The sequence below is a fragment of the Neocloeon triangulifer genome, unplaced genomic scaffold (genome assembly GCF_031216515.1).
Source record: "Neocloeon triangulifer isolate White Clay Creek 2 clone unplaced genomic scaffold, ASM3121651v1 ptg000009l, whole genome shotgun sequence".
NCBI classification, from domain to species: Eukaryota; Metazoa; Arthropoda; class Insecta; order Ephemeroptera; family Baetidae; genus Neocloeon; species Neocloeon triangulifer.
Genome location: NW_026775551.1, coordinates 1,171,782 through 1,192,827, shown reverse-complemented (window position 1 = coordinate 1,192,827; position 21,046 = coordinate 1,171,782). Strand labels below are relative to the sequence as shown.

General features: G+C 35.8%; 1 protein-coding gene across 1 annotated transcript; it reads right to left on the bottom strand.

Moving 5' to 3' along the window:
- Window positions 1–16,934: 16,934 nt before the first annotated feature.
- LOC132195330 (protein ERGIC-53) lies at window positions 16,935–20,711 on the bottom strand. The gene is made up of 9 exons (XM_059617258.1): window positions 20,514–20,711; window positions 19,875–20,029; window positions 19,638–19,810; window positions 19,404–19,503; window positions 19,071–19,345; window positions 18,683–18,879; window positions 18,483–18,633; window positions 17,868–18,149; window positions 16,935–17,624 (listed from the first exon to the last, which is right to left on the bottom strand). The coding sequence occupies exons 1-9, from the start codon at window positions 20,680–20,682 to the stop codon at window positions 17,588–17,590; spliced, it is 1,539 nt and encodes a 512-aa protein (XP_059473241.1). The 5' UTR covers window positions 20,683–20,711; the 3' UTR covers window positions 16,935–17,587.
- Window positions 20,712–21,046: the final 335 nt, after the last annotated feature.

Sequence of the window (21,046 nt, the reverse complement as noted above, 5' to 3'; positions counted from 1 at the left end):
GCGCACCACAGAGAGGAAAACTGCTTTATTGTGTCTTGCTCCGCACTATGTGTATTTTATTTTATACATATTATTTAATCCAGTAAATAATCCGCCTGCAAATGGTAATACTGGAAAATTGTAAATCAATCACGCAATGACACCAGACTGACTATGCAAAAACAAATAAAAAAGAAACGTCTGAGAAACAAAATTTGCGTTTGATTTTTAAATACAGAGAATTTTAATTAAAATACAATTTTTGTCTACTCTTGAATAATTTCGTTATTTTATGTGCTCAAAAGTGAGTTGAAAATATGAATATTTTTTTATAATGAAAGAGCAATCAACGTTTCTTTCAATGCAGATGCCAATTCAGTGGTCTGAAGATCGAACCGGCAGAAAGAAAAACAATGGCAAGACTGACGGGATCAAGAGTCTGAGCAAAAATTGCATCTGGCAGTTGGAAAGACACCATGTAGTAAATTGTGGTGTGTATTTTATTTATGTCCGCGCTGCGGCCGCGAGCGAGGCACCAATAAAGGGCCACTCTGAAATAACAATTGTAGTGTGACTTGGGCAGTGACGTCACTTTCTCGCTCCAGCAGTTAAAAAACTGTCTCAAGTGGGATGCTGAGTGCTCGCTCGCTCGCTGGACCAGTTGACATGCGGTCCTGCTCTCATGACCATCTGAGGAAAGCCAACTCGGTGCCCTCACCGCACTCTCTCATTGGTCCTTTTGGCATTGCCGAGCAGCTCTCGTGATACGAAACATTTACACGAGAGTACTTTTTAGAATAAAACACGCAAGAACAACATTTTTTACGTGACGTCCGTTCGGCGCGAATTCCTGCGCCCAGCCGCTTTATTTTAATTGTCTCTTAATCGGCCTTCCACATTCCTGACACGCCAGAGGAATTTTCCGAGATTTCAGAAAGTATGCTTTTTTTATCCGAAATCTAATTTAATGATATACTTGGTTCTTCCAGAACGTTGTAACTTAAATAGAGAAGACAATTTTTTTCACTTTAAATTATCCAAAGTTAAATATTATTTTAGACGCACGTAAAAATGGGCAATTTATTTATTTTTGAAAGCAGATCCCGCGTTAATTTTCTTTCTCTCCACATGTCTTGATAAAATAGAGCACTCCGGTCATACATATCGGTAGCTTGGTTTTTAGCTTACTGATATCTTATCAACACCAATGCTATCAACACACACGCAACACAGGGGAGCTTAAAATACCCGCAGAGCAAATAATTAAAAGCTGGAGTGGTGAACATCTATTTCCTATTAGTATATTGGTATTGGCTATTTCAAACCTTGCGGATAAAGAGCATAAAAAAGCTATATTTTTTTTCTTTAAAATTTTTTGCTTAATTTAATGGAAATAATTATTATCAATTGCAAATTGCAATTAATCCCAAACTTGTACATTATATGTTGTAAAAAATGTTTTTATATTATCTATTTTATATCACATTGTTTCAAAATTTAGTATTATATTTGGTTTGCTCATTAAAATTTTATATTAACAAATTACTTACCATATTATTATTTACATGATTTTTTCTTTAAACTGTTTGACGTATGCTTGACTAAATGAGCTTAAGTTTTCGTGGTACAAATTTACTATTATTGTTCTTGTCCAAATTTTTACATCACATTGCTTACTTTCAATTGTTGAAAACAATTTATTTGAAAAGAAAGGAATTGTTGGACAAAACGGCACCACCGCTAGCAAGGATTTTGCTAAAACTACCGAGATAAAAAAGACCCCAATCACCGCAGTGAGCCTCAGTTGACTTGGTTTTTGTTTTTATCACGTATTTTTTTATTTATTTAAAATATGAAATATGATTATACACAAAACTATTCAAAATTATATACAAATCTATTCATTTCCCTTCAATAAACATTGCAACTCATAATTGTATAACGCTCCTAATTACATAAATGCAGGCAAAATTAATGAGATACTGAAAAGAATTGATAATTATATTAATTTATGTTCTATTTTTTTGTTTTTTCCAAATCTTGACGTTTTTTCCATTTCTTTGAGATTTTTTCTGTATCTCACAGGGTGTGGTAGACAGAAGATGAAATTTGTTGAAATAAAATATATTGCTCTGCGAGATTGTCATCGGATATAGATATGAATTTCTGGGCCCCCCAGCGTGAAAAGCAATACGCGCGCAGAACTTTTTTAATGGGGCTTTTATGGTTATGGAGATCTTATTTCCACTCGCGGTCGTAAATTTTGCAGTTCGCAAACTTCGTTTCGAATTATCTTATTATGTGACATATAAACATAAATGCTGAAGAGAGTTTTACATTAAAAAAAACTACTTCAAGCAAGTTCAAAGGAAGCTTCAAATAAGCTGATCGAATCAGAGTAAATAGAATCTCGTTAGACCTTTTTGATCCATCAATTGTGTTCGGCAACGATTCTGCTGAAAGATGGGCCAAGTGTGTGGTCCTCAATCTCTCGCAGCGAGACAAATGAATTCGTCTTTTCCTTTCCCTTGACCAAACCGCACACATAATAGGATTGGATATCTCGCTCTGGAAATGTTGTTATCAATTCCCTCTCTATTTTATGACAAACGTATAAAGCACAACATTTGCAGTTTCCCCATACAATAAATAAATAGATGCACATAATTTGGTTTGCTCTCCCGAAAATGCTTGAGAGCGCGCGCGGGGGGAGCCGTTTCATGAATTGAGTGCGCACACAAAACTGCTCTCATGCATGCAGGATGGCGACAATAAATCTTTGCTTCTCAATAACTAGATTAGATCGCCTCATCGCCTGCCGGATTTTCTCCGCGCCCCACACTCAACGGACAATCAGTAAAGCGAATAGCTGGACTATCTGCAAACGTACGGACTGATCTATAGTTTTAAAACATTTACATTGAAAAAAATATTTACAACATTGAGAGGGAAACACATCTTCAAGTCTTTACCTGATTCTTTAAATAATAAACAAACTAAATTTTTGCAGCGTGTTATCATTTCTTGGTTAATTTATTAATTTAATACTTATAAGACATTGATAATATTTAATTCAAGGAAATAATTACTGATCAAAATATATTTTTACCACAAATTAAAATGTAAAACCAAATCATTTCAAGTTTAAAGCGGAAAATTGAAAATTAAATATATAGAATAATATTATAAATTAAATAAACAGAAAAATAAGAATGGTTAAAAGTAAAACAATAAATAATATAATTGATAAATAATTTTTTTTTTATTTAAAGATTATTAGTTTGAAGATAATGCTGCTCTAAAGTGACCAGATATTTTTATTTTCATAATTCCAATAAGCCAATTTGGTCAATGCGGGGTTAATGAAAAATCAAAATTATCTCACTAATGGAAATACTTTCTGAGAATGGCAAATGCATAATTTAACAAGCGAGAAAAAAAATTGGATTGTAATTTTTACAATTCATGCAATGAAAATGGACAGAGTGATTTATCTCATTTATCTGTGGCGGCAAAGTGTGCATATATAACCTGTTATGATGCAAGTTGTGCGAAAAAAACGATAAAATGTGTTTGATAATCAGCAATAATTTTACAAATCCAAATTTTAAACATGTGGTGAGTGAAATTCTTTAAAACCTTGAACTACGATATGTTTCCAACGCGAAAAATACACAAAAGTATTACGCTGGTTCACGTAATTTAGAAGAGGAGACGTAAATTTTGAAATTCTATTGACATACGAGGAAGATCAAATTGATATTCAAGAAGACACCCATGAAAGAACGCTTTTTGTAGGCTTTTGGTCTCTTTTAAGAGACAAAGGAGCATTATAGGAAATCTGAAAAACTTTAATAAATCTGGAAAAAAATCTTGTTTAATAAAATGAATTTGCTTTAGGCAGCCTAGGCACTATTAGTGATGGAGTCTACAGGTGTCTAATTGTAAGTTTATTAAATTTTCCTTAAAGATACATAATTTTTCTTAATATTCTAAATGAAATAATTATAACTTGTTTTTCATTATAATTAAATGCTTGTGTTTATCAATATTTCAAATTTGACATCTCTTGAGCAAATATCGAAATTGTAATGTAGCAAGTGAAGTGATAAAGGGGCAACAATCACAAGACATCCTTTCGAAATTTCCCGAGATGACGTTTGGCGGGGGCAAGAAAAGTAGCAGACGAATGGCAGCAATCAAAGCGTTTCTCGAGATTGGATCTGAAGGCTGAGAAATGGCAGGGCATTGTGTGCGATGCGGATGAGTTTTGATTCGCAGATACAATCAATCAGAATGCAGGGGTGTGCGAATGTGGCTCGCGCGCGCTGTTTGACATGCCGAGCGCCTCTAATAGAGCGGAACACGCGCGACATAAAAAGTTTTCATGTTCCTGCAGGGATGTGTCAGCAAGTTAGTTTTGCTCCCCCGCAGCGCTCCATCGCTTTTGTTGCAACTTTCCCATTTTTTCCCCAGCCATCGTCGTCGCGCTAGGCCATCTCGCTCTTCCGTCGTCGACGTCGCTTTTCTTTATTTGGCCGACGACCCGCTCGGAAAAAAAAATTCTGGCTAGTCATCTTTGCCAGCCGAGTGGGGTTTCCAAAATTTCCATTTCAATTGGGGGGCGGTTTGTTTTGATCGCCATAGATGATCTTTGTGTACGCTGCTATCTCAAAATTGACATTGACATTTCGGGTTAAAAAAGGAGTAAAAAATTTCCGAATAAAATTTATGTTTTTTTACAGAATTTATAATTTAGTTTCGTTTTAATCTCCAATATTAATTGAAGAATAATTGAATTTTGTGGCTTTATTGCTTCTGAACTTTGGTCGTTCTCACGTTTGAAGCAGAAATCCTGCAGACAAATTAAAGTGGACACCATTTAATTTGCTGCGCCACAAGCGAAATACTGCAGTGCAGGGCTTCTGCGGCTCCGTCGTCGTGATGTGAGAAATTATTCATTGTTCTTCTTCTTCTGTATTCAGCAGCAGCAGCTCGGGAAGGAACCAAGAATAGAGCGAAAAACACGAGTAGGCTTTTTGTTTGCCCTCTCGCTCCAGCCTACAACATGGCACTCGACCAACTTTGCATTGATGTATTGCACAAAGATCAGAGTTTCGAGCTGGTAAAAGAGAACAGCAAACTAGTGTTCGGCAACCTGCACGACACAGACGCCCAACAATTTGCCTAATTGGTTTACAAAAGGCGTTTTACATCTGTTTCATTGCTTCAGTGAAAAGCTTTTTTTTAAATCAGATATTTAGTAATTAAATTAGTGGCTTTTTACTAAATAAATTTTATTGTTTGTAAGTTTGTTTATTTGTTTTGTACTAATACTCAATACCATTATTTGCATAACAAAAGCAGAGCTAATATTCAAACACAGCGTTGCTAATTTTTAGAGTTAAATAAATACAAAAGTATTGTTTTATTAGTTTATTTAAAGCAAATGTTCTTTTAGAAATTTCTTAAATTTTTTGAAAATAACAATTTATCAAGTTACGAGTAAAAGTAAAAATCATGATTGTTCTTTTTGAAAGTTCAAGTATACATTTTTCAACCTTTAAACAGGCGCCATAAGGAACAAACAAAGTACCCTTTTGCCCACCGGACTGCGTGTGGAAAAAATATTGGGAAACTTGATGCTGTTGGAAATTTGGTAAACTTGTTCAAACTTTTTGTCTTCCTCGTCAATCTTCTTGAAATCTAACCGCACGGGCAGCAAATAAAGTTTTTCCGATTATTTTCCCAACCAAAAAAACAAAAGTCGGCTTTGCGTTGACTTCGAAAGTGCTCTCAAGAAGAATCAGATTTATTTTTGCCCGGGCTTTTGCTCTGTAAATTTTCGTGCTCTGTGGAGACAAAAACGCTCGCCATATTCCACCACCGGCCGGATCTGCGCCTGCAAAGTTGCGTCCTTTTTGCCTCGCACACCCCTGGGCAGAGGGGTGGATGAGCCGGAGCGAGCGGCACCTGCTTTGGGCAAGGGCGGCGCCTCCGGTGGCCCGGCAAGGCGCATACTCGGCGCCCCAGGTGCTGGCACTTGTTCATTGGAGCCACGGATTTGCAAGGGGCTCACCACACCCAATGGCGCAAATCTATTCATCACTTCCACGCCCTTGGGGCCATCAAGGTAGGCATGTTTACCGCCATGTTTACCCCGGCCCCCTGTGCAATTAATCGTGCACCCATTTTTCATGGCCCCCCTATCTGGCGAACGAATTAATTTCATATTTCATACGACTGTCAGGCGCCGGTTTTTTCATCGCACCCGCGATTTGCATGGGACAAATAAATATAAAAAAAATAAGGCTTCTACCATTCCAGGCACCCGAATGACTTGAGGATTGGATTTGTGGCAAAAATGATTTTTAAGCCGCAAAATCTTATTTCTAAAATTTGCGGTCATTGATAGCTATAATATTTTCTATTTCAATCCAATACCAAGGTAGTTTTATCTCTGCACAGTTCCAATCGTCTGAAACTTATTTTTATATTGCTATTAAAAGTCTATATCAATTATTAAAAAGATCCAAGAGCTGAGAGTTGAGAGTCATTTTCATCAAGCAATACGTTTTATTAATTTTTGTTAATTTATTTAAATGTATGATTAGTTAGTAATTTTATTTTACAAACATATAGAAAATTCTTTAATATCTAAAAAAATATGACATTAAAAACAAACTTATAAAAATTTCTTTTTTCATAATGGGTATTTAAACTTCATGCCTAAATATGTTGTAAGTAATAATTTTAAATTAATTGCTTGAAAATTATTAAAACTACTCTTTGAGAGCTGTATCGTTCTCATGATACAATGAATATTTATATAATTTTGAAGATGACGTTTCACATTTCAATAATAATTATTCACAGCATCTCCAGTCAAGTAGGCGTCTTTGCGGAATTGCATAGTTAAAAGCCCATCAGCCAGCGCGCAGTAAGGGAAAGATACATAAATATTTGAGACTGATGTCGAGTTCTCACGACTAATGTTGTGTCATTGCTAATGCACTCGCCGCACCATTCAAAAGATAAAATATGAAAAGTAAATATTTATCCTCGTCCAGAGGGGAGGGTGAGATGCGCGACAGACATGCTTTTCAAGTTTGAAGGGAAGGATATTGTAAAAGGCTTATTACCCCATCCATCCACTTAACATTATGATGGCTCTCTCGAGATATTTTACTACAAAAGCAATCCACAAACTCAGCAATTATTACTCACTTTTATTGAACGGAGAGTGGTTTTGAATTCTCAACGTTATTTTCAAGGTAATGTCAACGCGCGAGCTGAAATAAACTTTAAAGCTGTCTAAAAATTTTAAGATTTGAATTGTTCTAGTAAAGTTTGCTGAGTTGATTTTTTTATTTATCGATTTTTATCTAAGCAAATGAAAAAATAGACTTAAGAAAAGGGAAATTTTTGAGCAAAATTGCTTTTTTTTATTTTTGCTTTCCATGAGAGCAGCAAAGCAACAGAAGTTTTCTGCTGGAATGATATTCTATGAGGCAGAAACTTTTGTGAACAAGAACTGCATGAAGTGAAGCGTTCACGCTGAAAGGTTTCGAGGAGCTGATTTATGTTCTCATGCAAACAGGGCCATAAATTTCCAGGAAGCGCCCTATCATTCTCGCACCGCTCTCGATGTGAAAAAAAGCAGGGAAAAAATGTACGTGATCACAATGCTTGAATAATTCAAATTTCTGTTGTAAAAAAATCTTCTGTTATTTCAGAGGAGAAGTTTTACTGTGCTGCGTGGGCCGCAAATTTAATTGCAGAGCTCTCGGAGAGAGAAGCACTTAATTACAGCAGCGCGCGCGCAAATGTTGTTTGAAATTAATTAGTGCTCAGGGGGTGCTGATCGCTCGGCTGGAAGTGAATGAGTGATATTGCCCTTGCCGGGGCACTCCCAGAAAATTAAGACATCAACTGAAAAGCTGCAATTCATTTAAATTATGATGATGACGATAAAATATTGTGCGTGGATGTCGTAACGACCAGCGTGAGGGGAGGATTAAAGCAGCCACGCAATGTTTTATTGCTTTTGTCTTTCTGTCTTTTGTTGAGTGGAATGTTATTTCTCATCTTCCGTCGAATATTTCATATGAGTTGAAACACTTGTGTTGGTAAAATAGAAAACGTAAAATAGTGTTAATTTATTGCAGTTTCAACGGTAAATTTAGTGTACTTCATAGTAATTATTTAACAAATGGCATATGTAACTAAATTTTAGTATAATTGGAATTATTTTTAAGAACAAATTATTCACAATCGAAGGTTATTTTAATAGAAAAGCCGTTTATTGTTTTATATTGGCAAGATGTAGTTCTTTCATAAAAAAGCAATAAAATGTAAATTACTTACAAAACCAAAAAGGAACTTTTCTTCAATTCGTATTTGATATTATTGAGAGATAACTGTGTTTGTTTAAAGTTGGCTAAAATCTAAATCATGGTCTTTTACTACATTTCGTATTTAACTCTACAGAATAATAAATCTTGTTTAATTTTGAGCGATCGCTTTATTTGAAGAATTTGGAAAGCTAGGAAAATCGTGTAAAACTCGCCATTTGGAAATTTCTACATTTATTTTTATAACATGATTGTGCAATAATATTTTCTTATGGTGCAAAATAATCTCTCGCTTAAATAAGATGCTCGGCTCAAAAGCAACAAACGCTCTTTTTTTCCTTTACTCTCTCCGCGTGCACTCGCGCGTCCGTCGTCCGAGCCATTAATCTTGATGCAACGAAGATGCAATGCTAGAGTACACATGCATTGCCGATACGCCTCGCTGACTGCCGCTCGCCACCCCTTCAGCCCCCGCGCGTCCCCCACCCATGTGATGCACCCCAGGACCAGAGTCATGCACCACGGCTCTTTCATTCTGATTTACTAATTGATTCCTCCATCCTGACGCACTCGCGTAAGGGCAGAAAATAACAAATGATGCGGCTCTGCTTTTTGCCAACTCGAAACTCTTGTCATCGCTGAGTGCAATTTGATACTCGCCGAGGGTTGGAGAAAAATGGTACATTTTGTTACCGAAAATTTGCATACGATTCTCGTAAGTTCATTCAAGCGGAACCTCGAAAATTTTTGGCCTCTTCCTAAAGTAACTTTTGAATAAATTGAAAATTTATTTCAAACAACTGTCGGCAGGATTTTTTTGTTCTCAATCTAGCAAAAACGGCAAATGGGTGTTTTTTACAGCTGCGTGGATTATCGCAAATTACAATTGTCGTAAATCGGAAAAGGAGCTGGAGAGACCAAACTTTTACAACTCTTCCTGTTTTCCGCAATAGCAAAAGATGATATTCGCTGTGAGCATTTTTATTTTCAGAGGCAGTTTGGTCGGGCAAAAACACTTCCTCGATGCCTTTATTTAGCATTTTACGAGAATTTTTAGAGTCCCGCGGCGGAAGCTCGTTAGTAATAAAGGCGAGCAATAAACAAGCGGGCCGATTTGCATTGCGCGCCGCCATAAAGCGCAAACTTCTCTCTCGGCGTGATTATTGCTGCTGGGCGATATCGCGTTTCGCTTTTGTGACAGGCCGCAGGGGACACTTGTGATTTTAGCTAATTCGCCAGCCATTCCATTACTCACAGAATTACCACCCGCTCCCCAGAGTGGCGTTAGCGCGACCCGTCGAGGGTGCAGTCGAAGCCACTCTGGGCTGAAATCAAGTTGAGTTGTGGCCGCGTCGTGACCGCGCAAATAAAGCGCAGCTATTTGGATCTTAAATGGAAGAAGCGGTTACTTAACCGGTTTTGTCTATCATCACAAATTAAGCAGATAACAGAATTGAAACTGCGAATTTTGAAGATATGTTTATTTGTACTTTTTATATAATTAATTTATTTTATATTTTTTCTTACAATTTAATAATAACGAAAAGTAATATTTTAAAACGAAATAATCTCTTAATTTCTTTATGCAAAATTATTTGAGTTTTCAGTGTAACATTTATTTTAATTTAAAATACATTATGTATATTTGAAAATGGTAACTCAATGGCACTTTCCAGAAAAAAAAAGATTTTGCTTTTTAAAAATTGAAATAAAAATCAAGTTGATGCATAAATTAAAAGATTATTGAGGTTTTTGTTACAAAATAGTGATCTTCCTGTTCGTTCCTAATAATATAAATAATATTAAAATGATAATTTAAAAAAAAAATAATAATAAAAAGTATGCTCTACACTAAATATTCCAAAAAAACACACACTCACAGTAACAAATTAACAATTTAATTATTATTTAATTAAATTAAATTCATTTATTTATCATAATGATAAGAAAAAGTCACATTGGGAGAGAATTGGCAGGCAGCTCTAGCACACAACTTACTAAATCTCACAGGCCCAATTTAGAAGTAAAATTAACAATATATTATATTCCGTTATATTCTATGTTAAAATTTGATTAAAAAAAATTTATATTGATATTTGAATTCAGTATTTTTATTCAATGACAATTTAAAAAAAAATATTCTTTTTTATAAGTTAATTTAATTTTATTATTAATTGGCAGGGATTTTCAATTAACATTCATGAATTAGAATTTTCACAAAGTACTTGGCCATTAAAAGTTATTGTTATAACACATTTGATGTTTTAATGTTCACAAATTACAATATAATAATATACTTAACCCATCTTCTAAAAGCAATTTAATTGTTAAAGGAAGTTTTTTGCAATAAAATTGATAAGTTCCCCTTAAGTATAAAATCATTGCATTAATAAAAAAGGGAAGATTTTTAAAGTTGATAATATCTCATCTGCTTTTAATGAAGCTTTTGGCAAGATAACGTACCTAAAACTTGCATCCATCAAAGAGTTAGCTAATAAATCAATTCTCATCATCTATCAGCAGCGAGCATCAAATCAAGCAGATTCGTTTCGCAGTTGCTCAATCAGTCTGCTCAGAGGAGAGTTATCACCAAAGTTATTAACTTTTGAAAAATTGCTGCATGACGTGCTGTATAATTAATCGCAAAACTTGCCGCGCGCCTCGCGCCGTCGGGGAAATAATTTTCTTTTCCAGGCGATCGGCACGCGGGAGAGAACGAGAAGATGCCTATCTCAGTTCCATTTGGAAATTTATCTCTCAGGGCAATAAAGTGAGAGAATAAAGGGAAAAGAAAATACGCGGGCCGCGCTGCAACTTTTGTGCTGCTTCGCCGGCGAATTTGAAATTCAATTTTTATTGCCGTCTGCGCGCATGAAAAACGGAAAGAAAGGAGGGAAAGTTTTTTGATTTTATTGAGCAGAAACATTATTTTCTCCTTGACAAAATAGAGAATAGTGAGGGGCAGCGAACGACAATATCTCCGCTCCGCTCTTTGCAAAACTTTATATTGCCGGAGCTGTATAGAACAACATGCCGAGATTACAAAAGAAGAAACGCAGCGCAGTGTGATTACTTGCAAAAGGGCGGAGGGGAAAATCATTTGGGCAGACGCACGGAATGAGCTTTTTCTTCTTTTCTTCCTTCATTCACTCAGCTCGCTTTAATGCGCCCGCTGGCGTATAAGAAAAATTGCCGTCGCAATTTGGAAATTGTAGAAGCAAAACCATCGTGAAAGGGGAAAAAGATGGCCAGGTAGAGATTTCTTAATGGCTGCTCGGAAAATAATTATTTAAATTCGGAAATTCTAAAAATTGCAAACCAAAAGTTATGTTCAAAACGCTTTTATAAGAGAAATAAGAGTTAATTTATCATTAAAAGTTTGACGGTCAGTAAAAAGTGAAACTTATAAAAGAAATAAAATTAAAATTAACTTCAATTAATTTAATTCTAAATGCTTTTGTGACTTGTCTTAAAAAAAATATATGTATAATTTTAAATCAAATAATAAAATAAAATTTAAATTATTAAAAAATAGCACTCACAAACTAAACACATTTAAAAACAGGAAAGTTTTGTTTTGCATTAAATAATTTATTACGCACAAACAAATTTTAAATTTTTAGAGCGTTTCATTTTTAAATAAAGAAAAAAATATCAACGAGGACAAAATCCCGTTTCTTCTCACTAAAATAATACGTAGAATTATAATTTTGTAATTTACTTCCAATTAAATGAACGGTTTTTTTAAATAAATAATTATTGCAGTTGGGTTTTTGTCGCAGTGAGTAAAGTGCATGGATTGCGTGGTCTGAAAACGATGGGTACCACATTGTGTGCGCTTGCCAGAAATTGTTTCTTTCCAGTGAAATAAATAGGCTTCCTTCCGTCCTCTGTCAAAGGAAAAGAGCATCAGCAACGATTGCCGCTTCTGTTCTGCGGAGAAGAAGAGACCAAAGAGACAAGCAAACGCACGCCCTGCGGAACGAACGAGCACCCTCGCTCCTCTCCGCGCTCCCTAATGCCATTTACAAGGGAATAACAGAAAAGTCAAGGGTGCACAAAGCGACCACCGCTATATATGTTTGCCACAAACGACAAACGTTTGCTTTTCGTCTTTTGCTACATTGCTGTTTTTTTTATATATATATAACAAATCGAGAATTATTTTGGAATAGCGTCTCATATCTTGTGAAGATCATTGTAAATGATAAAAAAAAGCAATTATGAAATTTCTTTTAACGAGGAAAGTATTATCAATGCTTTTATTAAAATAATAAAGCAATTTTCGTGTTTGATATTAATTCAGTGACTTTTAAAAGGAGCGGATTCGAAGAAAAAGTTTTTAATTACATCAGCTAGTTAATTATAAAAATAAAAAACATTTAGCCTTTTTTAATATTATCATGATACCATTACCACAAAAATTATTATTGTTACCTAGAAATATGGAAAAAATATTGTTAAGAATGTTTTGTCAATAATTAAATAGAGTTTAATCAAAATAAGTTTATTTATATTTACGTTAGCAATTTTTAAAAGTTTCCCAAAATCCGTATATTTATAATTTTTTAAATGCATATTCATGTTTGTAACAATTTTAGAATTAAAAAAATTGAAGTAAATAATTTTTATTAACAAGTTTATAAGTAAATAAGTTTATTGTTGTTACATTTTATAAAACAAACATCACAATTAATTTGTTATTATAGTTATTAATAAAATTGAAATATTAAATTCTACATAATTTATATTTGAATAATAATTTAATATAACTATTTATATTAATAATAAAACCAATTAAATGAAATAAGGATTGTATATATTTTTTAAATTAATATTCAAAATTACATGTATTCTAATAAATAAATATGTAAATAAACAAAAATTAAAATAAAAATAAAAATTTAATTTAACTTATGCCTAGTATTATTTATTGTCAATTAATACAAGCTAGATATTCCACTTTAAATTTAATCTTCTATTCTAATCTTCAAGTTAAATTAGGTTTTAAACACAATTTCAAATAGAAATCAGTGAATCTGTGCCCATAATACTAACAATAAGGATTAAAATTAAACTTTCAACATGAATAATAATCAGCAATATATAAAAAATATTTTGCATTAATATTATGTTCCGTTCTACGAAAGCAGAAGAATATATCAAGCCTGGAAATCAACACAAGGGGAGGCAGAAAAAAACTGCATTCTTTTTCTTATTGTTAGAGAAAACAAACGACTCTCTCGCAACATCTCCGCTCTGATGAGAAGTGATTATAGACTTGAAATTACAGGTCACAAAACGCGCTCTCTGGCTGCTGAGGGAGATAAAAAATTGAGAGAGCAAGAAAGACAATTTATTTCTGCGAGTTGGTGCTGCAAACGGGGAAGAGGGAAACATTTCCTCAAGTTAATTTGCAGCCGTGTGTGTGTGTGTGTGAGAGAGAGAAAGAGAGGAAGCGGCGGCGGAGAACGCGCGCATCTCGTGCTAATCCTTATCTGGCAGCAGGGCGGGTTGCCGCTGCAGAAGGCGCCACGGTGGCGCCCAAAGTTTCGCGGAGCAGCGTCATTTATCTCGCACAAAAAGCAAGCACGGGCGGTGCACACTTGGACTTTATGGAGCCCCATCCCCTTAGGTCGGCGCCACCGCGGCGGGCGCCTCCGCAGCCACTTCCATGGCCCGGGATTTTGGGCTGCAACGCTTGCCAGCCACCATTCGCTTGCTCGCCTGCACAACTCTCACTATTTTTTATTATCCGCCAGCTTGCCTTGCCGACTCCTCGCTCTCACCCTAGCCGAATCAATACGTGAATTACAACAACCGCCACTCTCTGCAGTTGTCCACATGCCAATGAATAAATCTCACGCTTTTTTATTCCCTCTGATTCGCCACGCTAGACCCTTTCTATTTTTCCTTCTCTCTATATACTCGGCTGGATGATGCGAGAGAGTTAATCGCCGCCGGCGTCGATTTTTGGCAGCCGAGGTGCTGTTCCCAAAACAGTTCGGGGGCGATTGGTTTTTCATCCGAGGCTGATTTTTTGCAAGCTTTCTTTTTTTAGTAAAAAAAAAAATTATCTCCTAAACTAAAAATACTTTCTTTTGTTAGTATAGAAAATAATCAAGTTTTTTAATGAAAAGAATAAGGAAAGAAACTCTTTTTAAATTTAGAATGTGCTCAAGTAAGTACAACATTGAGCTTACTCGATTTACAATAAAAGGTCATATCGCTTTATATACTTTTTTTTATTATTTCACTTTCAGGTTTTTTTTAAATTAATGAATCAATTTTCTTTTTGCTAGAACCATTCTTGGGGCAGACTGAGTCCAACACAAACTACCATCAAAAAGAATATAAAATCATTATACATCAAACACATACCACATGGCAAGTTTAAATTAGCTCATTTTGTTGCCTTTTCCAAATTTTCTTAATTTGCGATCAATATTTTCAATTCGAAAGTTAACTTAAAATCCGCAATATGCTTGTTAAGTGTTGCTAAAATGTATCCAATAATTAAGGGATTTTTTTTAGATAATAAGTATAATATTACGTAAGATAAATGAAGACAATAACAGGTATTACTTTTGATTTGATTCACAAATTTTAAACTCCATTGAATATTTTATAAACTTCACTTGAGCAGTCCGCGCGGTTTCTTTTAATATAAAGTTTAAAAACTACCACCACGTAGGAAATTTTACTTTAAAACTCCATTGAATATCCGAAATTTAGTTACTTTCTACGTCTACACAAAATTTTTTGTTTTATTCTCATTCTTACTCATTTGAATTCTAGGTTTTAAAGCAGAAATTTGTAATAAAATTAAAAATATTGCAATGAGATTTGCCCGGTTTAAATTTTTCATGAATGTTAGCATTCAATTAAAAAAGAAATCGGAAACGATTAAAATATCAACTTTGAAACTATCAATATAAAGAATAAAAATTGCGTCAAAGTCAGTGCTTTATTTCCTTTCCCAGCCTTGCAAATCTCGGCAGCCCCCGGGAAATCTCAGCACTCATTTCGCGCGATTCACCTGCATTGATGTCTCCGCCGGTGGGACGACGCGAGCAGGGTGCGGTGCTTTTCACCCCAGTCGAATTCCAGCTCAGCACCGGGGGTCGAAGGTGAGCGATCGCGGCAGAAAAGCAAACTTTCGAGCCGTATAACTCACACGCTTGTCACCGAACGAATTTTGGCTTTGGGACCAGCGTGTGTTGGCGAATTGATTTAGCTCATCAGCCGGAGAGGTTTCCTCTGTTTGCCGCTGCCGGTCCGCAGTGCAGTGCAGCGAAATGCTGCGGCGAGTAATTGGATTAAACTGTCATCAGCTAAAACGCGCGTGCAGAGAGAGAGGATCGACCTCTCTCTGTTTGCCGCTAATCAAATTTGTATGGATCGCACTGCGCTGCACCCTCTTTTCTGGGAATTTAATGCAATAACTCCATTTATGCGACGAGTGAAAGCGCATTTCATTACTTTGCATTGCGAGTGAGACGAGAAACTGCTCCCGTTGCGGATGGTTATGATTTGATAAATTGTTCAAGTAGCCACCCTTGTTATGCGTCCCTAGAGATGTGCGCGCTGCTCACACATGAATTGAGCAGATTTGTACTTAGGCAATCCGCTCGACGCGAGTGTAGCGCACAATGCATAATTTCAACTTGCGTCCATTGCTACATTTTTCATTAATTTCATTTTCAATGCAAACAAACGTATCAATCAAGCTAAGAACAATTGTGCTGAACATCTACTACATCAAAATTATAGCAAGCATGGATGCAAAATAATTAATTTTGTTTTTTGATTGTCTAATTAACAACTAAGTGAAAATTAGTGTTTGGACGATGAAAATTATACTTTTGTCACACACATCAACTAAAATGACGATATTTGCAGATTTTGTATAGAGATTGGGAATATTTTATTTCATATAACTGTTGTTGCTGATCCTTAATTTTTAGAAGCTATAAAATAATGACACTCTTTGAAAAAAAAATGTTTTTATTTTTTACAATACATAATAATTTTAAGTTAGCGGAAAATTGAAAAATGAGCAATATTTTTACTGCCGATAACTAATCTTCGCATTGAATCCTACATTATGTGTAAATATATCTTTTTTATTCAAAAACTGAATTAAAAATAGAGATTTTATTTTAAAATTTATGGCTTAAATTCATTCAGCATCTGGAAATATTCAGGGCCTGATAAAGACAAGAAAAAAATAATAGTTTCAAAGAATATCTCATGCGCTCTAAACTGCTTTTGTCCTGAGAGGGATGAATACTGTACAAAATGTGCATATTTAGAAATTGTATCTGTTCAATTTCAATCTCAAATTTTACACCTTCTTCACATCAATAACAACATAATTTAGTTCAAGTATTTAACAACAAAAAATCAATGTTGCCACACAAATTTGAATTAAAGAAAATATCAAAATTCAGATAAGAATGGAGTAAATAAAATAAAACTAAATTTAATTTGTTTTAATGATTTTGCAAAATATTAAATAAAATAATAAATTTTTCCTTGCAAGGGTCTGAATTAAAATTTAAGGCGCTGGAATGGCTGGAATATTGTTAAATAAAATACTTTAGTGAAAAACATTCTCATTTATTGTGAAATCCCATTATTCAATCACTGCTTACATAATTTAAATCTCATGTATCACACGTCATAATTGCATACGAACAACCGCACAAGCATTCACCTAATACTTCTTTTTGCGCTAGGACAGACACACCATCGTTTACACCACGCTTAATCGGCGCCCACGCACAGTAACAATGTTCTTTTCACAAATTTAATTATACCCATTTGTCGGAAATGCACCATAAACAATTGAAAGTCCCTCATTTGTGGGGAATAACTGGCAGCAAGCATTGATGCTCACTTAAATTGAATGATGACTAACTCTCTGTCGTTTAAAGGTCTAACAGAATTTCGGTTTTGAAAATAAAAATTCACATTTTAAACGAAAAAGGTGGAAAATCGTATCGAAGGAGTAGAAAAATAAAAGAACTGGGCGTCGTAACAAATTAAATATCTAACAAAAAGATATGGTTGATGACAAAACAAGAAGCACAACTCCTGCGAGAGAGTATTCGGAGCAAATTGGAGCACGGAATGACGCACAGCTAGAGCCATCTCTTCAGCCAGAAGCGAAATTGATAAGTTTTGTTCAGCAAGCAGGAATGTTTGAGTTTTGGGGAGTTGGCAGGTTGTTTGATCACTGAGTTCAGTAATTAGTAAAACTTCTTTGCTTGCGACTCTTTGCTATCTCTGAAACAAATTAAGTGGCTGATTAGTAATTTAATAAAATGTTACAAATTTTATGTAATGTGACTAAAAAATTAATTTTAAAGAACGTTTTGGATTAAACGAAAAAAATATATATTATATTTAATGAAAGTGCCAATTTAAAATGTGCCCTAGAAGTTATTTATTCCTGGTAAATAATGATATTTAAAAAAAAAATCCATATTAACAGCAATTTACTTGAAAGATTGAAAATTAATGTCTCACCTGTACAAAGAGTACCCAAGCAGGATGAAAAGTTGAACAGCAGCAACAACGACAAACACCGTTGTCGAGACACAGCCTGTGGCTGCTGGACAGGGGGGCGGTGGGGCTGAAAGTCTTTGGGCGGCTGCAGCCATGTCCCTCTTGACGCTGTTGAGGCCGTCCTTCAACTCGTTGGCCAACTGCTGCTGGTCGAAGGCACCTCCGACGACATGGGCAGTGCCCTGCTTTTCTTGAGCTTGCTGAATGGCAGCAGCGCGTTGGTGAATTTCAACTAAGTACGTCCTGTAGCAGAAACAAAATTATTTAAAAACATGATGAATAAATTAAATTATATTTGAATGTTTTAAAAATAAGAATATGAAAATGTGGAGAAAAAAAATTAAAAATAGTTGCAAGGTTTGTTTCACACTTTCACGGTCACGAGGAAGTTTCGTTTCGATTTTCCAAATCGATGCATGTCCCGAACTATTCTTAATTCAGTTTTTGAAATTCCCATTTGATTTCTTTTACAACTATCAATAAATTATTTTCAAATAAAAAATACAAACTGCACTAGAATAGACCAACTCATTTACTCATACGGAGAATAATAAAATGAATTTAATTAAAACTCACTTCAGTTCTCTTGTGGTGGTTACAAGTTCCCTTTGGCCTTGCAGCATAGCATCAACTTCATGTCTTGCCATCACAGGCTGGCCAGCAACTTGGGGTGGAACTTGGCCTGGCTGATGGGGAGACCCAATCACTGGAATTCCACCTCCAGAAACTGCAGATTTCAAAATTAGATTTTTTTTATAAAAATTGCAGGTTCTTACCAGATGTGTGGACTTGAGACAGCAAACTGATGGTGTTTTCCTGCCGACCAACAATTTCACTCAGCTTGCGGCCCATGTCTCGAAGCTCGGCAAACATTTGACTTTGGCCGGTGAAAATTTGACGAAGCTCTCTATCCTGCTCCGTTTCATATTCCTCTCCTTCCCCTTGATGATCCTCAGGGTGCTCTCGGCGGTAACTTAAAAATGATAATTCAAAATCAAAAGCAACCCAATAAAATTTAAAAAGAGGAAAATAAAATATTTTATTCATTTTTAAAGGTGAAGAAAATAAAAACAAATCAGAAATAAATTACGAAAAAAAATTAAAAAGGACAGTTAAAAGATCGATAGGTCGAAAAATTATTTTAATTGTATACAAAAAACTCACTCTTCTCGCTGCTTATCGAGTTTCTTCTGGTACTCCTCATATTCATGAGCCAATTTCTCCTGCTCGGCATCAACAGGGTGAGGAATGGTGGGTGGCGCCAATCCTGGGGGGTGCAGACTGGTGGTGAGGAATGCCAGAGCGTCGTGGTCATCGGCAAGTCCACCAGTGGCAGCCGTCAAACCGTAGTAGCCATACTTGGGCAGGAACACATTTTCAGCTCTGATGCACACTTCGTAGTCGTCATCATTGTTCGTCATTCCACTGTGGAAGTGCACCTGTGACAGGAATTGGCAAGAAGATCAAAAACAAAATTAAATTAGATTGAAAACATACTGTCAGGACATTCTGGTAGTACTCAATTTTGGCCTTTGTGGGGAACGGCTTGTTTCGGAAGTCTCTGAGGCAGCCGGCCAGGAGTTGTGTCGATCCGTCACTGAAAAGAAATTTGAAATGAATTATTTGAATTCAAGAAATGACAATCTTGTAAAGAAAATAATACTGGACCGCACTTGCTGCCACTGTTAATCAAATTTTCAATTTTTTAAGCGGAAACAAACAAATACACACTTTGGGTGGTCAAAGACTTTGGTGCCGTCGTTCAAGATGGCCATGATGTAGGGGTTGTTGTGCTTATTGTCGTTGTCAAACGAGTCAAAAATGACGCCCAGGCCGTTCCACTGGTCGGCACTGCCAAAAACGGGCCCATCGTGTCCTCCTTGGTTCTCAGTGTACCAGAAGGCCTGCGGGTTTCAAAGTGATTAAGTTAGCAAGCTTTAGATTTAAGCAAGATTTAATAAAACTGACCAATCCATCGGCACCAACTCTGCCTCGGCCGGTGACCCTGAAGGTGACCTCAACCTCCCACCAATCAAAACTGGTGCGTTCCTTCGACCAAATTCCACCTTTCTGACTTCTCAATGAAGGGGTAATACGGACGTTCTCCTCACTTGCGATCGCGTCTGAAAAAAAATTAAAGGTTAAATTAAAAATTCAATGATTAACAGAAATGATAAAAATTTATTGTAAATTGTAAAGGAATATGCATAAAAAAACTTGCTCCTCCGAAAATAACATACAATATGCTACAATGCCTTCGTCGGGTCATTAATCAATTTTGCAACGTTATAAAATGTTATCACAACATTATCAATAAGGTTAAAATTGTGCTCATCGACAGCTTGAAGCCACGTTGTAGCGATTAATGGGTGTTTATCAAATCATCTGACCATAACATGAGGGAAAATTATAATCAATTTCTATAATTTTCCCTTAGACAAAAATTTAAAAAATAATACCAAATTAAGAGATGGGAATTTAAAAATTTAAATGAAAAAGTAGAGTGGAAAAGTCGGACGATTTTCATTCAATGAAAGGTGCGAAAGAGCAGCGGGACTTTGGCGAGGAGCAGCTGGCGGGCCGGCACCGACCGCGGTGCGAACTCACTTCCTCCGTACTGCCAGAAGGGCACACTGCCGTCCTTTTGGGCCAAGTAGGGCGGCTTGAAGCTGTACTTGTACTCGAAGCGTCGGTGAGGCGCAGAGCCGTCGTTTCCGCGAGCAATCGCCAAAATTATCGCCGAAACCAGCAAGAGCCACCTCACCTCCGCTGCCATTTTCAATCCTTGTCCACCTGTGAGTTGGAATTTTCTGATTGGCCGACGTGCAACGCCTTCATTTGTTTCGACCCAAAGCCCGCGAAATTGTACGTCTGTCGCTCCAAGATACATATTGATTGAACTCTAATGATTTTGTTTCTTTCTTCGTTTCTTCTTTCTTCCCTCTTCTTTTCAAATACTTAAGGTTATTTTTACTCATCTGCTTCTTATTAAGGTATTTATAAAATGTGTGATGTGATTAACTTGAAGCGAGTGTTTTTACTTTTTACTGCTGTCTTGAACCAATGATCACACCAAGAAGGTATTTAGATGGCACTACCTCTTGACCATGATTTTATCGCATTGTTATTTATTTCGCAAG

Bases quoted from the DNA above. Each gene is read 5' to 3' on its own strand.
- LOC132195330 (XM_059617258.1), bottom strand. From the start codon at position 20,682: ATGGCAGCGGAGGTGAGGTGGCTCTTGCTGGTTTCGGCGATAATTTTG. The intron at 19,504-19,637 runs GTGTGTATTTGT...ATTTCTTTTCAG, and splicing joins AAAGTCTTTGACCACCCAAA to TGACGGATCGACACAACTCC. The intron at 18,634-18,682 runs GTAAGAACCTGC...TGAAATCTGCAG, and splicing joins GTCTCAAGTCCACACATCTG to TTTCTGGAGGTGGAATTCCA.